The 14,576-nt window shown below is 38.2% G+C and overlaps 1 protein-coding gene across 2 annotated transcripts in view; it reads right to left on the bottom strand.

Annotated features, from left to right (window-relative positions):
- gpr137c (G protein-coupled receptor 137c) overlaps nucleotides 1–14,576 on the bottom strand; it is a 30,443-nt gene that overhangs the window by 5,909 nt on the left and 9,958 nt on the right. For both annotated transcript variants that reach the window (XM_065253112.2, XM_065253109.2), the window contains exons 2-4: nucleotides 3,473–3,522; nucleotides 1,846–2,074; nucleotides 1,414–1,563 (exon numbers count right to left, since the gene is read on the bottom strand). In XM_065253112.2, the coding sequence (XP_065109184.1) occupies nucleotides 1,414–1,563; nucleotides 1,846–2,074; nucleotides 3,473–3,522 (429 nt within the window). The remainder of the gene's footprint in view (nucleotides 1–1,413; nucleotides 1,564–1,845; nucleotides 2,075–3,472; nucleotides 3,523–14,576) is intronic.

The raw sequence follows: 14,576 nt of genomic DNA on the forward strand, positions 1-14,576 counted from the left end.
CAACAGTGATCTCTCGGATGTTTATCTAGGTCAGTTAAAGTTCAAAAAGTTGACCAACTTTATGCCATCTACTGTATGAAGTCTTCATATACTGCAAAGATTTCACATACACACTCATCCAATGCATGTATGACCCTCATCTCATTCACCATCAACACTATATCTATATTCAGTACTGTCATACTTCTTATCACTTACTTTTCCTTGAGGTTAAAGGGAATAATTTACTTTAGAAAGATGATTTTTCATGCATTTTAGACCCTAGATGAGCTGCTTTTGCTGCTTGGTCCAAGAACTCATGTAAACTATGGGCTATGGGATACGAGTTTAGTTTTAAACTGCCCCAGCGTTCAGTAAAACCTTGGTGGAAAGCTTCCATTCATACTGAAATGCCACTCACAAGCGCGTTAAAGATGCCATGTGTGATTTTTAGGAGAATCTCCTGAGAGAAATGCAATATAATATACATAAATATAATTTCAGTGGTGTATAAAGACCTTACATTTTTCTACAGAGGCCCTAAGGGGGTGTGCACACCAAACAGCTGAAAAAGACAGCCGGACGCCGACTGCCAGCTTTTTTTTAGTTGAGCGCTTTTAGTTGAAAGAGTAGCTGGTTGGTTGTTGTGATGTTTATCCCTATCCCACCCCTCCTCCACTGTGATTGGACGGCCAAGTGAGAACTGACTTTGATGAGCTGAGCTTTTCACCCAAAGTTGAATATTTTTCAACTCTCGGCGTTCAGCGCTAAGTGCGGAAAAACCGCCAGATGCTGCCTTTTTGAAAAGCGCAGAGCTTTTATTGGAAACAATTGAACGATGGCCACCAACTTAAAAACGGCTTGGTGTGCACGCCCGCTAAATGGGCGAACTTTTCTATAGACAGTTTCACTGGATGCACGTGTGGTGACGTGATACGCGCCTGGTCCAGACTTTACTTCTGGTTTCAGGTTTTTTTTTAATGGTCTGACTAAACTGACTGAACTCATGAAGAAATACCTAGTCAAAAATAACAAATGTTTTGGTTTCCTAGGTAATCTACGTGTTGTTTATTTTGCTTGTTATATAAATGAACTACATTTAAAGTACTTTGTTGTTGTTTATTCTCAGCAGAGATAACCGGAAGTTACGTGTGGACCATGAAAGCCGCTTGTTTATGTTGTTACTGCTGAAACCGCCTATAGAGTCGTCACTACGTCGTCTCAGACGATGACATGTTTGTCCTGTGGCAGCTACCGTAGCTTCTTTATGCGTTTTAAAAGGGAGGGGTGAGCTTTTTTAAAACTTTTTTTAAAGTTTCAGTATGTTCTCATGGTAACTTGCATTATAATTTCTTGTGTTAGTTAAATTATCTACTTGATGTTTTAGTAAAAGTATTTGTTATTGTTTATGGATTATACAGTAGTATGACCTACCTGGTCAGATACATTGTACCAGCCGTAATTGAACGGGCTGGGTCGATCTTCAGGAGAAAGAGCCACCACCACCAAGTTATAACAGGCTCTGGAGGTGTAAAGGAGGATGACCGCCGCCCCAATTGCCGTGGCCTGACATACAGATGTCCCCTGGATAAGTGTCACGAAAATGTTCACTTTTAGATTGTACTGACAGAATAATGACTACTGTTTTACCATTCAAAGTAATCAAACAAATCCCAATTAATACATGGTAAATGATGGTAATGTCTATGCAAAGTAAGCCACCATATTAGCTTAAAAACAAGACAGTGGTATGCAAATCAAAATACAGATATGGTCCAAATGTCTCATAGTATACAAAATAGGCTGTTGTCAAGTTTAAAAACCCCAAATCCAGGTAGGAACAAAAGAGGATCTTTGCCCACTGACCTTTGACTCCAAGTAGACATTGGCTGAAGACATTTTAGCGATTTTGAAGATACAGACGGCGAGCGAGATGGCACAGAGCACAAAGAGGCTGTCGTTGACCAACACTCGTGCAAGTACTGCATCTTTCACCTGGCTCTCATCTGCACCATCTTGAACCAGCATGGCACACGTTACATTCACCACCAGGAAAAAAATACTCGCCAGCAAAAAGCCCAGACGCAAGGGCACCCTGATGGAAAGAAAAGTACAGTCAGACATGAATAAACACACAACCCTGAACAAATACAATAAATTAAATCATACGTATCTGATTCCAACAAACCGGCATCTACACATCTATTTACAAATATATACAAATCAAGACTAACTGCTCTATGGTTTCTCCTCACTTCTCTATAAAACTTGTATCTTCACGCTAAAGGTTTATCATATGTGGAGGTCCATGCATGCCAACGTAAAGTTTAATGTGCTCTGCCTGTGCTCAATGCCCAAACATACACAGTACGCTGCATGTTCTCTAGAAATCAGTAACCTTTGCATTGCAAGTAGAAATACGACACATCATGTGTTTTTAAAGCATCGGAAAAGCACTTAAAGCAAAGCATTGGAAAAGCCTCTAAATGACATACTGATGAGCACAATAAAACCGTTGCTAAGCGCCGTCTGGTTCGAGCTGTGTCAGTCCTGCACTCTTTCCCCTCCATGCCATCACATGCACATCCCTCCGAGAGACCAAACTGGGCAGATTCATCTCCAAGCTTTTCATTCACCAGACTCTAATCACCCGATCAAAGCCCGTATTTATACAGACTGATGGTCCATAAAATAAAGAAAAATGCTTTATGAAGGCTTCTTTAATGTTCTGACATTTGTGCAAAAGAAACTCTAAATAGGAAACAGCAGTTCACCGGTTTTAACTTCTTGACTAACACCATAATTTCGGCATGATTTATTTTTATTTCACGGAATCAGGTTGAGCACAATTTCCAAGCTGTTTATTTCAATACACTAAAAAGGATTGAGACTCGGGGAGGTTAGGCTCCCAAAGGCGCCATTAAAAGTCAACATGACTCATGTGCTATACAGTATTTCAAACCGCAATAAAGTCACAACACGCGAGGTAATGTTTTCGACTTACCGTGACACATTTTAATGAGGCATGTTTAAATATGAAACAAGATTAAACAAGATTTGCGTACTAAGTTGTGGGTGGACCAGTGTTTTTGGGAATAAAGTCAGGCTGTTCCACACACACAAAAGTCGTATGACATCAGCATGCCTGAAATTAGGCATGCAAAATCATATAAACAACTAGCCACCTTCAAAAAACAACCCTAAAGGCATTTTTGAAGCTCGAAAGCTGTCGTGCCCATTCACTTGCATTCAAAAAAAACAAAACCAGAACTCTCATGAACTGTGCAACTTAAACAACAGTGTGTTTTGGATGAATTATTTATTTAAAATAAATGTGTATATTGAGAATAGTACACTTAAAAAAAGTCAAAAAATGCAAAATTGAGCAAGATTTCAAGAAGTCAAGGCTCTTCATGGCTTTATTTGTTATTCAACCGTCACGCTTATAATTTTACTGTACACAACACTCGAGCAAGAAAAGAAAGTCTCTTACTTGTACTTGTTAAGTTCCGGGGAATATTTTGCTTTGGCTTTGAATATCACCTGCGGGAGAGGACAAAAAAAGATTTATTACAAACATTTGAGGAGCGGTTTTATTAAAAAGTTGTTTTCGCCAAGCCTGCTATCTGTTTTTCAACCATGCTCACAAACCATGTGATGACTGGCCTGTGCAAAAGATAAGATGACCAAGAACCAAAATATTTTTAATACGTAAATATCTCACAGTTACACAAACACACCTAATAACCACTGAAAGTTTAATGGGTTTTTTTAACAGGAACTATCTCCTACCCCTTAACAGGATAGTTTACAGGAAAATGAAAATTTTATTACAATTTACTTTGCCTCAAACCCGTATAAATTACTTTGTTCTGCTGAATACACAGAAAGATATTTTGAGCAATATTTGTAACCAAGCAGATCTGGGGCACCATTGACTTCCACAGTAGGTAAAAATAATACTATAGAAGTAAATGGTGCCCCAGTTTTGTTATGAACATATTTTCATTTTTACAAGTTTGGAACAACTCGAGGGTGAGAAAATGATGACAGAATTTTTTTTTTTCGCTGAACTATCACTTTAAGCAGGATTGGATACAAAAACTTGTACAGCCAGTCCACAGAATTGCATGGACCAATTTTAACCAAATTCAAACAGAGTTCAGAACGTCCATTAAGAGATGATGCACACTATACAAACATATATGATAACATACGCTGCTCAACACTTCATAGCTGTGATATAGGACACAGGATTAAGCTTGGTCATGCTCTGTACTGTGGGTTAACAGACACAGCAGAAGTGACACAACAATACAAAGTGGAACAGATACTAAACCTCAGCTTTGCTTACTGCACCTGCTTGCTAAAAATGTTATTGGCTTCACAAGCGTGTTCAAAATAAACGTATAAACAAAAGGCAGACATAATACTAATTCAATAATACATAATTGAAAATGTGCCCAATAGAAACACAGCAATTTCGCATAAACTCCTATATATTGCACAAAGGTTTTTACGCTTAGGTGAAGGTTTTTTTAGCCAATTCGAGAAAGGAATCCCTCGCAAAACTGCAAGGCAAATAGTAGGCTTGTTCAACTTCATGCAGCGCCGGAACCGTCAGGCGGATGACGTCAAAGTACCGCAAGCACGATTCGAGAAATCATTCAGAGAAATCTAATTTCGACTCGCTCTCGCTGTACTTTGACGTCATCCACCTGCCAGTTTTAGCGGTGCCGCATGAAGTCGAACAATAGATTTAAACATGATCATTATGTTTGGTTGGAGGACAAGACAAAGAGATATGTTTAACTTCATGTGGTGTCAACAAACACATGATATCAAAATACTGCAAGAGCGATTGGACAGTCAAGTGCTCTGTATGCTTTCGAGTCGCTCTTGCGTTATTTTGATGTCATCAGGATGTTGGTCTGCGCGGCGCCATATGAAGTCTTGGTTTTTGGAATGGCTTATCGCGAGACAACAAAATTAGGTTTTAAGGTACATTCACATTATAAGCGACTTTGTCGCTGTGTGTCACTCGTCTCTTTCAAAAGAGGCGTTTCTAAATCTGGTTGTCATAAACAAATGAGTAACGTCCACTCCAGTAACTGACTTTGTTCTCATTGGTAGTCGCTCCCGAAAGTCACTAATAGTTTGCATAAAGTTAAACATTTCTCAACTTTGTTACACGACTGGACACGCCCCATCCAGTCGCCAACGGTCACTGTCGCTCGTGTTGCCAGAAGTCGCCAATCTTACATAGAAATCAATGAGATCGCATCGCTCTGCTACTGCTAGTCGCTACTAGTCTGAATGCAGCTTTAGTCGCATAAAAACGCTTAATGGAAACGCTCTCATTTTGCAATAGTTTTTTTGTTGACATTTAAAAAATAACGCTAAAGTTTTGTACAAATCTTTAATTAAAATGCAGCTAGCTTCAAACACAGATTTTTTAATGCACTTGTTCAATAACAATTTTTGTTTATTTTTAAAGAAAGTTATCAATTGCCGCTTTAATTACAAAAAAATATACAGTATGTATTGTCTACATAATTCTTCAGCTTTGTAGAATTGCTTTGATTTAACGGATATGGTACTATTAGCATCTTTTTGGAAGTGACTAAATAAAATGGTATTAAACTTTATAGTGTTTGCATGTGCATGCATTGAAATTTTGCCAGATACACAAAACACACTGCAAATGGACAGTGGTGAAATTTCAATAAGGCAACAGATAACAAGAATTTACTGCGTTCCTTACTTTAAGAAACAACAGAGAAAAGTCTCACTTCGTGTCGAAATTCCTTGTCACACACACTGAAGATTGTAGTGCTGAAGCTTTCTAAGTTAAAATGCTTTCAACAACATACTACACATCAGTCAGAGACCACAGTGAAAAGATCAGACCAACAAAAAAGACACTTTGATATATGAAGACAAACCTGCCAAGAAAACACACTGCCTTTTAATCACATTATCCGTTATGGAAGTAGGAGCTCTCAGCAGAAGCAAGTGGGCTCAGGTGGGGGAGCTGAGAGCGGAGCAGACTGGAAAACAGTGAACACAGCAGGAGCGTATGGGCTTGTGTATTCAACACAGGCTGTGTCTAACACATATCAGTGGCACATGTGAAAATTAAGAACAGATGCTGGACTTGTTAGCATGTAGAGCCTACTTGTGTTTCTGCATGTATGCAATGAAAGATTAGATGATGAACTTACTTGAAATTCATAAATAAAGGGAGCCGTCAAAAATTTCATTTACAATGATATTACGCAGCGCCCGAAAATAGTCCCCTGCTACCAAGGGGACTACTTTCAGGCGCTGTGTAATATCATTGCACCTCCTCCAGCCATGGTACGGCAGCAAAGTCCTTGATTATGAGGCTGTTTACACTTGGCATTAACATGTGTTTTCGTCGATCGGATCACAAGTGGACGACGTTAATGCCAGGTGTAAACGGTGTTCAAAACGTTTTGAGCTCGTCCACTTTCGACCACTTTCAACCACATCCAGAGGTAGTCGAAACCACTTTCAATCGGATCGCTTTGGAGGTTGAATGTGTTCGAACAGCCAAACGCGACCGCCTTCTCTCCGCCCATTTATCTAATCTGAGGTATTAAACACAAGTTTTACGTCTTTTTTTGACTTCTGGCATGAACATACGGTGAACAGCGCTATTTTTAGCCTTTCATTGATAAACAAAAGCGGCTGATCTCCGTAGTTTTATTTTGAAAGCGTTTGAAAGTTGCGCGATCCTATTTCATCAATTGCGCTGAAAATTCAGAGAAAGCTCTTACATAAACACGTACAAAACTCTGTGCAGCATGTTTACTTGCTAAACAAGCAGCGGACTCCGACATAATATTAGTTTGCGTCCATATAAACTCATATTACTCCCACTCGGGTATGAATGACAGCAGAGAGATTCGCCCACCGTCTCACAGACCACCCCCTCACAGTATTCAGGACAGATGCGGTAGAAAGTGGACAAAAGAGACGGATTTAAATACCAGGTGTAAACGTAATGTATCTCTCTCGTCCACTTGTGATCCGATCGATGAAAACACATCTTAATACAAAGTGTAAACAGCCCCTTTTATGCCTGAATGAGTATAGTTCCTAGCCATATCGGCCTAGAAAAGCGCAACTTTAAATTTTCTGTCGTTCTTAGTACACCATGTAACTACAGAAAAGTCAAGTTTTAAATAGGAAAAATATCTAAAATCTTTGGTTATTTTTGAGCATGATGCTAATGGTCTAATCAGATTCAATGGATTATGCTAAGCTATGCTAAACCTAGGCTACCGCCAGACCTGGAGATCAGCTAAATGGATTTTAAAATGGTAAAAAAATCAAACGTTTAACTCTATACTCATTTTCCAGCTCCCCTATTTTCAAAAAAAGTGGAGTGTCCCTTTAAAGGTGGTATGTGTACATTTTTGCGGCATCTAGTGGTGAGATTTCAAATTGCAACCAACACCCATAATTTCAAAACGCATATGGCAGTCACTACAGGACAAACATGTCATCGTCTGAGACAACGTAGTGACGAAACGCGATCTGTAGAACAGTTTGTCCATTTAGGGCTTCTGTAGAAACATAACAACGACTTCCGTGTATTGGGGACCCACGGTGTATATAAAATGGCTTATTTTAAGGTAATTAAAAACAATATAGTTAATTATGTAAGGTCTTATACACCACTGATAATATAATTATTTATATTATATCGCATATGTGTTCTAAAAGTTACACCATGCACATTTAACTCTTTCCCCGCCATTGACGAGTTAACTCATCAATTAAGAGAAAATGCTTTCCTGCCAATGACGAGTGCACGTAAAATTGGACTTTGGCGTATGTATTGACAATTCAAAAGGCTTGCTATTTACCGGTATACACAATTCATGAGAAAGGGCTGGTTAAGCAGCATAAAACTAAACTGAACATAACATAACAAAAAAAATACTTTAATTAAATGAATAAAACATTTTTAATAAAAATGTATGATAAGCACAAAGTGCACAAAACTGATTTAATTTAATCATTTAATGAGGTGACTAATACTGTCATTTTGTATAAGCAATTTACAATTGCAGTGAGTGAGTGTAATGTAAAACTATAGTAACGTGTATATAGTAATGTTTCTTTGTAATGATCCTATAGTTTAGATTAAGTTTTTCAAAATGAAAAGTATGGCGCAAAATTAAGAATACTAAACTTGCTTAACGTATTTAACAAAATTATTTGGCCCAATAAAATATACTACAGCATTTCAAGAAAAATATTTATCTTCACTCTAATATACAGAAAAATTGATTTAAAAAAAAATATCACAGAAAATGAAACATTCATTGACTACAATTTTATCAGTTATTTATATTTTGTTGGTCATTCTTTGGCTATTCTCTAAGTCCTTGACAATAAACTTTGCACATGTGTTGGACTTGTATTCGTAATTTTTTGCTAAACTCTCTTCTTAAAGCTGAGTTTTAGTTTACACACCAAGCACAACTTTGCAAAATGCATACAAAATATTGAAAAAAAACCTACAAAGTGCTACAAAGACTACAAACAATTTATTAAATTTGAAACCAGCAGAGACAATACACATAGTAAAAAATAGGCACTTGCGCTTTGGTGTAAAATGGTAAAATTCATATACAGAAGAACTGATACCAATGTGTGTCTTTATGTTCACGCATCACTTTCACGTGCATCACTGTCAGCAGACTCCACCAGGGCACGGCACACACCACAATGCCAAGCAAAGCAGAAGAAAGTCTCCCAAAATAAACACAGAAACTGTGCTGTATGTTTGCCATCTCCCGAGAGAGTGTCAGGCCCAGGGGAACGAGTCATGCAGCCCCGAGCGCTTTACTTTGACAAAGACAACCGAGACAGCGTTAAAAGCTCCTATCTATCTGCTCTCTGCTCCCCACCCCAAACCACACAGACTTGCATGCAAAAACAAGGTCAGCCCACTCAGCATTTAACACATACTGACTGCATTTAGATTAGATATTGCATTTGTTTGTTTGTACAGAAAGTGTTAAGAGTAAGAATAACTATAGAACAAGATATTTGCATTTCTGAGCTTTCACATTAGAAGTGGTTATTAGCAACATGCTGTGCGGTTTCTAGGGTGTCACAGGTATATGCGAGGACCGCCAGTGTAGTTGTTAGGTGGCTGCATACATGCCAGCATCAAAAGTGCCCACCTCCCATGCCTCCATGATATACTTAATCCTGTACAGATTGGATACAACATACTGTTTAAGTTTACTAAAACTGGTTTCACCCAATTTATCAACCACCACCAGGCAAAATCATACCTCTTATTGTATGAAGTTATAACAGCGCTCTTCAAGTCACATGATTCGTATAATGTATTTTTGTCAAACAAATGGTATGAAACTATTTATGTGTCAAAGATTTATTCTAATGCTAAGTACACACCAAACGCGGGGCATTGCGTTATTCGCTCTAGATTACTCTTGGGATTTTACCTCGTGTAATGCGAATTTTTCAAACGAGTTGAATATTTTCAACTTGGGCGAAGATGCTTTTGAGGCGAATTGCGCATGATTTCACGTCTGATTGCGCCTTTGCATTGACTTTGTATGTAATTTACACGCGCGAATCATTGAACTCGTGTCTGGTGTGAACCCACAGTTATGCTAAGTACACACCAAACGCGTAGCATCGCGTTGCTCGCTCTAGATAACTTGTGGGATGTAACTTTGTGTTTTCACTTGAGTTTAATATTTTCAACTTGCGCGAAGGCACGGGTTTTCGCGGCAATCGCCCTGCCCAATTCGCGTCATTTGCATCGCCCCGCGCGAGGACGTGTCTGATCGCGTCTTTGCATTGACTTTGTATGTAATCTACTCAAGCAAATTGTTGAACTCGCGTTTGGTGTGTATGCCCCATTAGGGGCGAAAGATTTAGAAAAAGTCAACAGTGACCATTGGTGACAGGATATGGGCATGTCCAGGTATGCAACAAAGTCGAGAAAATATCAACTTTATGCAAATCCTTTATGGGATTAAAGTATTGGAGTTTGTGTTACCTGTCTTTCTTCAGTTACTGAAAGGATCTTTACTCATTCGTTTTTAATTGTTACTAGGACAACCACAATTAAGAATGCCTCCTAAAGGTAAATTTATATAATAAGCGACTTTGTCGCTTTGTGTCGCTTGTCTCTTTCAATGAGGTCGTTAGGAGGCGTGTCTAAATCTGGTTGTCATAAACAAATGTGAGTACCGTCCGTTCACTCCAGGACTGACGAGAGATAAATGACGTGAACTCCACTGCTTCATTCTCATTGGTAGACGGTCCCAAAAGTTGCTCATAATTTGCATAAAGTTAAACTTTACTCAACTTTGTCTCGCCACTGGACACATCTCATCCAGTCACCAATGGTCACTGTCACTCATATCGCGGGAAGTCTCCAAGCTTCCATTGAAATCAATGAGATTGTGTCGCTTTGCTACTGCTAGTCGCTTCGAGGCTGAATGCAGTTTAATGCTTGGTGCACACCGCCGACTTCCAGCAACACAAGCGACAGTAACCGGTGGCGACAGGAGCTGGGCGTGTCCAACACATTATTTGGTGCGAATGTTGATCTGTATATAAATTCCCTGCGTCAAAGAGCTGAAAGGTAACTTGTTGCGATCATGCACGAGTTCTCAATACGACACACACCTTTGTTCACAACGTACACATTTTTTGTGTGACTCCATGTTTATGGATTAAAAAAAATAATCGGATAGGGGAAGCACTGGATTCGTGTGGTATTAATCAGCTCCTTTTTTTGTCCACCAATCCAATGGCTTGTCATAAATAAGTAAAAAAAGATCAAATAAATAAATGAGTAAACTATTCCCCCCCCCAAAAACTATCCTGTAACAACAATCTCACAAGCTGACAAAAGGAGGATCTCACTATGGGGAAAATTGCTCATCATTTGCATAAAGTTAAACTTTTCTTAACTTTCTCACATTGTTGGACACACCCATCCAGTTGCCAACAGTCACTTTTTCTTGTGTCGCTGGTAGTCGCCAAGATTCCATTTAAATGAATAAAATCATGTCGCTTTGCTATTGCTATTTGCTGGCGTGTTAATGGGGCGTAAGAATTACGGTACATTCACGTTATTAGCGACTTTGTCGTCATTCGTCTCTTTCAAAAGAGGCTTTTCTAAATCTGGTTGTCAAAAACAAACGAGTACTGGCCACTCCAGTAACTGACGAGAGACGGATGACGTGAACTCCCCTGCTCTGTTCTCATTGGTAGTCGCTCCCGAAAGTCGCTCATAATTTGCATAAAAATTAAACATTTTTCAACTTTGTCATGCAACTGGACATGCCCCATCCAGTCGCCAACGGTCACTGTCATTCGTGTCGCCAGAAGTCGCCAAGCTTCCATTGAAATCAACGAAATCCCGTCGCTCTACTACTGCTAGTCGCTGCTGGTCCGAATGCAGATTTATTATGGTGAAGAAAAAATGAAAAAGAGAGAATAAACAAAAGTAATGACATGCAGGTTTTAGTTACCCTAAAATGTAAATCCTTGTAAAAAGTTTTGGCAAGCAACATTTAAAAACTCAAAATGGTCATAAATTTTCTTAAGGGAGTGATATATAGGTTGTTGATCCCTTTCTCAGAGCAATGTGCAAACATCAGTTTCCTTTCCTTTTTTTTTTTACATCCACATTACGCCGAGTCATATTTTTAAAAGCGCAGAGCACTGCGGTTCAGTGTCATGAGACTTTCTGAGACCAAGACATCTTCCTCTTTTACTGTTGGTGTGAAAGGTTAGCGTTACTCGTCGTGACGCACAAGCGAGATGTTTTTTATGATTAATAGCCACTTAATATATCTTACATCTCTATAGCTACGGATTTTGGGTAATGCAGATCTGTTTACTTGTCATAAAAATCAAACTGGTTAAGTCCAGAAAGCCCTCTGTTGCGTAAGGAAACCACGGGAGCAACTGTACACTGACTGGAAAACCACGAAAGTCTCTCTGACAGCAGATCACATGAACTGCTCAGTGCATATGACTGATTTACCAAAGCCAAAGAGAAGGAAAGCTTTTATCTGCACGGACGCTGAGGCCTTCTGACATCTTTACATCATTTCCTGTTTTCCTTTTCTGTAATCAGAACGCAGCCCAGCGAACAAACGCTTTCCCCTTCAGTGCCTCATGTCGAGAGACCCTGAGGAGGTTTTTAAAAAACTATGATTCATATACATGCACTGGGTGACAAAACTGGAACACTTTTTAGACAGTTTGGTGCTTGTTTTTATATAAGATTTATATATTTATTATATAAAAGATTTAAAATAACTAGTTAGAGCAGAAACTCTTTATCTATTGTGCAGGTCAAAATAATACTGAGTAAATGTAGCCTACATTCAGTACGAGCTGCTGCTGGGGTCGTTAAAGGAATAGTCAATTTTCTTTAAAAAATCCAGATAATTTACTCACCACAATGTCATCCAAAATGTTGATGTCTTTCTTTGTTCAGTCGAGAAGAAATTATGTTTTCTGAGGAAAACATTTCAGGATTTTTCTCATTTTAATGGACTTTAATGGACCCCAACACTTAACAGTTTTAATGCAGTTTAAAATTGCAGTTTCAATGATGCATAAGGGTCTTATCTAGCGAAACTATGGTCATTTTTGTCAATATGCACGTTTAAACCGTTACTTCTCTTCTTCCTCTGGCTGTGTGACACGCCAGCGCGACCTCATATAATTGCGCAATGACGTAGAAAGGTCACGTGTTACAAAAAGGAAATGCACATTTGGGGACCATTTTAAACAATAAACTGACACAAAAGACATTTATTAGTATAATTCGACATACAACAACGTCGGAAAGGTCCTCTGTCTCCACACTTGTTAACACTGGGGCATAGTTTCGCATGCGTCATCCGTGACCTCTTGACGTGATGACGTATTACATGAGGTCGCGCTGGCGCATCACAGGACGAGAAGTTGTGGTTTAAAAGTGCATATTTTTTATTTTTCTTGCCAAAAATGGCAATCGTTAGAGTCCTTTGAAACTGCAATTTGAAACTGCATTAAAACCGTTAAGTGTTGGGGTCCATCAAAGTCCATTAAAATGAGAAAAATCCTGGAATGTTTTCCTCAAAAAACATTATTTCTTCTTGACTGAACAAATAAAGACATCAACATTTTGGATGACATGGTGGTGGGTAAATTATCTGGATTTTTTTTTTTTTTTTAAATTGACTAATCCTTTAAAGATGTGTGCCCTTTAGTCCATCTCTACAAGCTTTACAACAATCTATATGCTAGTGTAAAAGTTCACAGCTTCCAGATGACATGTGCATTTAAAGTTTACAGTCTTTTATAAAGAAAAAGGATCAAAATATTGACAAAAAAATATTGCATATGTAAGGAATAATGGGCCGTTGAATAATTAGAAAATAATGCACACCCAAGGTGGTTATCCGGCATGAAGCAAAGCACAAACATTGCTCTGGTTGTTATTTTAAGACATTTGACAGTATAGGTGTGCATTTGTCGAAAAATAATAAACACCCGTGGCACATTTCTCAACCAATTAGAACAAAGCATTTAACAGCCCCGTGGTATAAACAGTTATATACAGAGGGTACAGCTTGTAGTCAAATACAGGTCTGGCCAGCTTTCATAGAATGTGCAAGTAAAACATAATGCAAACGTGATAATAATAAAATACAAACAATAAAATAACTAGTGCTGGGAAAAGATTAATCGCGATTAATCGTGTACAAAATAAAAGTGATTTTTTTTAAATAATATATTAGTGTGTGCTATGTGTAATTATTATGTATACAGTAAATACACACACATTCATGTATGTATTTAAGAAACATTTATTTATTTATGTGTATATATATATATATATATATATATATATATATATATATATATTTATTCATATTTTTATATATTCTATATAATATATAAATAAAAATATCTGAAATGACTATATCTATGTGTGTGTGTGGTTGAATATACATAATAAATACACTCAGTACACACACACATATTATGCAAAAATATTATACTTTTATTTTGAATGCGATTAATCGCGATCAATCTTTTCCCAGCACTAAAAATAAGTATAATAAAAAGTCTATTAGCTTGATTATTTATAAAGAAAAGACAATTACTTTAGTTTATCCTGTCCTACCATACAGTGCAAAACTAAAGGTTAAAGAGCAATCGCTTAAGGGATGGCAAATTCACACCCAAACCACAGGGTTTAACAAATTCACACCCAATACCAAACAGTACCAAACATTGCAGGACTATAACAGGACCTTTACACCTAATCCCAGTTTATTGAAAATATACCAGACATTGAGGACGGATTCAAAGAAACCTGTTTGTCAACCCGGGACACATTCGCTCTTGTTTATTTTATTCTGAATGGCTTGCAATCGTCCAAGCAGGCAAGCGTGTGTTTGGGGAGCAGAACGATGCCGGATCCCGGAGTTTTTCTACGAAGCCTGAACTGAATGAGTCATATTCTTCATGTCCCCGACAGACCCAACGTTACACAAACA

The sequence above is a fragment of the Paramisgurnus dabryanus genome, chromosome 17, assembly GCF_030506205.2.
Source record: "Paramisgurnus dabryanus chromosome 17, PD_genome_1.1, whole genome shotgun sequence".
NCBI lineage: Eukaryota > Metazoa > Chordata > Actinopteri > Cypriniformes > Cobitidae > Paramisgurnus > Paramisgurnus dabryanus.